The sequence below is a fragment of the Ictidomys tridecemlineatus genome, chromosome 4, assembly GCF_052094955.1.
Source record: "Ictidomys tridecemlineatus isolate mIctTri1 chromosome 4, mIctTri1.hap1, whole genome shotgun sequence".
In the NCBI taxonomy this organism is placed as follows: domain Eukaryota; kingdom Metazoa; phylum Chordata; class Mammalia; order Rodentia; family Sciuridae; genus Ictidomys; species Ictidomys tridecemlineatus.
In genome coordinates, this window is record NC_135480.1 from 63206434 (window position 1) to 63210030 (window position 3597).

Consider the following 3597-nt stretch of genomic DNA (forward strand, 5'->3'; position numbering starts at 1 on the left):
TGAAAATATTGTTTTCATTGTTATTATTTCTTGTCTACTTGTGATAAATGTTTAGGAGGAGCCACAAGAAAATAGTGAGTAAACTATCTGGGGATTCCTTATCACCGCAGTTCACTCTCCAGATGATTCTTTGTTCCATTTACAAGGATTGCTGAAGATGAAAAAGTGTCATGATCTGGGGACACAAAAAACCAGTTTCACCTGAAACTCAAATTGCTACCAGAAGATAAGTTCTGAACAGAGGAGCCCCAAACAGAACTTCTGTAGTAAAATGGGGGTAATTTTGGAGTTGTTTATTGAATGATAGTGGTTGAATTCTAATAGCTCATGGAACTCAGGGACAAGGTGGTTTATTATTCTGTCTCCTTTAGAACTTGAGGATTATAGCACCAGAGAGGTCTAGATACCAATTTCAAAGAGCGAGGAATAAACATAATATCGAATGAATAAATTTTAGATAGAAAACAGGGGTCCCATTCCCAGGTGGCAAACAAGGAAACTCAGTGGCTTTATATCACTCTGCTTCATGAAGCCCTTTCTGACTGTAGCAGGATTTCTGAGGCCTCTGAGAGATGAATTCAGGAGCAAATCATATTCTTTGTGGAATTGCGTTGGTTGAATTTTCATCTTCATTGGGTTTTATGAAATAGGAAATGGTTAAAATTCATGCTTTGATTAGCAAAAACTGGAACCTTAGAAATTGAGATGAGATTATCTGCGAAGAGCCAAAGATGAGGAGGACATCTGTCACTGGGGTCACCCATCTCCCCACCAAATACTTCTTACTGTTCTCTTATTTCCCTGGTTGGACAAACCTGATAGGTCTTTAAGAGGAAACTTAGCATAGAGGAAGGGATTGAGAGGCTGGGCTGACTATTAAGGTCAGAAAGAGGAACACTGGGGACTATATTTTGAGAAAAAAATGCTGGCTGTGGGAACAGCATGCTACTAATAAGGAGAAATTTCTCTACTTAGCCACCCAGTGTCATGGGTAGAGAAACTGCAGTGTGCTTAGAATTAAAACAACTGTGACACTTTTTGTTCAAACAGGTGTGCTCAGGGACACTCTTAACTGAGCATAAGCTGGGTGGAGACACCTTTAAGACCTACCTTGAAGACACCCTGAGGTTCTAGATAGCAGAGATGGACCTCCTGGGGAATGGCATTGAAATATTTTTAGTGGCAGTGACTTTTCACCAACCACTGAGGATTGAGATAACCGTTTCAGTTTTTCCTGGGAGGGGTGTTTGTGAGCTACTTCTCCACAAAGAACAAGAGTGATTTATACCTATGTGACAGAGAAGCTGGTGATTTTCAGAAATACTGAAAGAAGAGATTCAAGTGAAAGACTAAATGTGTTGCTGAATATCTGCAGTCTCTGAGAATGAACATTGATTTAATGATAATGTGACCCCAATTGTATTTACAGTCTTGTGACATTTAAGACTTATTGCTTAAACCATGCTGACTATGAATGAAGGAAAATACTCTTATTGGGTTATAATGAAGGAATACCTAGGACATACTGTGAGACTCATTGCTCTGCCTGGCTGCCTGAATTTTCTACTTTTCTCTGTACTGCTGTGTTTATGAGAAAAGACGGAATTGCCCCTCTGAGTCAGGGAATCCCAATGTTCTTTGGCTCCTGGGGACATGCTATTTTGGCAATGGCTGCTTTGACATCCTTGTTTCTCAGTGTGTAAATGAGGGGGTTGAGGACAGGTGTGAGAATAGCAAAGGCCACATTGCCCATGATGTGGAAGTCCAGGGGCAGGTCAGCCCTGTAGGCCACATAGGCCACAGCAATGGACGAGTAGTAGGTGCCCACCACCAGGAGGTGGGAGCTGCAGGTGGAGAAGGCCTTGGAACGTCCTTCTCGGGATCTGATGCGAAGCACTGAGGCCAGGATGTGAGCGTAGGACAGAAGCACCAGGAGAAGGGGGAGGAAGGAGACCACCATGGCGATGCAGAAGCCCATGAGGGCCTGGGGGGTGGTGTCGGAGCAGGAGGCCTGGACCACAGCCAGGTGGTCACAGAAGCAGTGATAGATGTAGGCAGTGTTGTCGAATGCCATCTGGGAGGTCTGGACCACTGCTGGGATGGGCAGGAGGAGGGCGGTGAGCCAGGCACTGGCCGCCAGTGCAGCGTTAGTCTGTGGGGTCATGTGGACAGGGTAGTGCAGTGGGCGGCAGATGGCCACGTAGCGGTCATAGGCCATGACCACCAGGAGGAAGGCTTCTGAGCAGCTGAGGCCATGGAACAGGTACATCTGCAGAAAGCAGGCCGGGAAGCTGAGGAGGCGGTCCCCAAGCAGGAATAGGGACAGCATCTTGGGGATAGTGGTTGTAGTAAAGAGAATGTCCAGGGCTGAGAGATTAATTAGGAAGAAGTACATGGGCTTGTGGAGGCTGGGCTCTGCCACCACGGCCACCAGGATCAGGGCATTGCCCACGAGGATGAGTAGGTAGAGGAGAAGGAAGATGAAGAAGATAGGAAGGAAGAGGGATTTTGGAAGAGAGGGAATGCCCGTAAGGTAGAAGATGACGGAGGAGTCCCCTGATCCATTACAGGGTGTGATCTCCATGGTGGGTCAATGCTGGAGGCTCAGGAGGTGAGTCGTGGGAACATCTGGGAACCAGGCTCACTAGAAAGAGAACAATCCAAAATTCTGGAATGAGAATTACAGAGTAATCAATCTATAATTAATCTAATCATGTTTATTGACAAGTAATTATAGCGGATAGATAATGGGACTGTCCTATCCCCCGACTCTCCATCCTATTCTGTAATTCCCTCTTTCCTTTTAAAATTAAGTATAGAAAAAATACCTACAATGTACAACCATGTTTCATTTGCTGGGCATACAGTGGAGAAGTGGAACAAGCAGGAGAAGGTTTCTAACCTCATGGGGCTGAAATTTTAGTAGCAAAGAAATACATTAAGCAATGAATCATACAATTACTTAATTGCAGTTGTGTTAAGTGCTGTGAAAGAACTTCTGTGTTCTTTTTCATGTTCCATATGACCCTTTGGGGGATATCGGGTCTCTTAAGCCAGGACCCTAATTCCCTTTCTCTTTTGGCACCACTTCAAGTTTTTTTTTGTTTTGTTTTGTTTTTTTTTTTTAATAAAAGGACATTTTTGTCACAGTGTAGATAGGGAGAACTGATTTTCTACAACACTCTGCCTTCCCGCTATAATTATTAACCAGGGACTGGCTTCTTTCTCTTGTTTGCTTGGGGTCATGGTTCCTCTGTCTCCATCTAAGCTGAGTCCTCAGGTCCTGTCTCTTGGCGTTGGGCTCTTTTCATTGTTAACAGTGAAGGAAGTGACTCTTGGCAGGAAGGGTGATTCCTGACTGGGGTCTGGGTAATACCCTCTCCCAAAATCCTGCTAAGAGAATCCAGACAACCTCTGCAATTTCACAGAATATTCCTCCTCAGTGACTGCTGCAGCCAGCAGGAGCTTGTGCTTGACCACTCAACTAACCCCCCGCCCAGCAGGTGCCCTGGGGAGCCTCCCTGATAGAGATGACCTGCTCCCAGTAGCTGCTCCAAGACAAAAGGATCTCTCCCGGAGGAATCAGAAATGAGTGCT

General features: G+C 45.2%; 1 protein-coding gene across 1 annotated transcript; it reads right to left on the bottom strand.

Annotated features, from left to right (window-relative positions):
• Positions 1 to 422: 422 nt before the first annotated feature.
• LOC101969285 (olfactory receptor 2AT4-like) lies at positions 423 to 2638 on the bottom strand. The gene has a single exon (XM_021725187.3). It carries the CDS (start codon positions 2582 to 2584, stop codon positions 1619 to 1621), a length of 966 nt encoding a protein of 321 aa, XP_021580862.2. The 5' UTR covers positions 2585 to 2638; the 3' UTR covers positions 423 to 1618.
• Positions 2639 to 3597: the final 959 nt, after the last annotated feature.

Coding starts and splice junctions, on each gene's coding strand:
- LOC101969285 (XM_021725187.3), bottom strand. CDS start 2,584: ATGGAGATCACACCCTGTAATGGATCAGGGGACTCCTCCGTCATCTTC.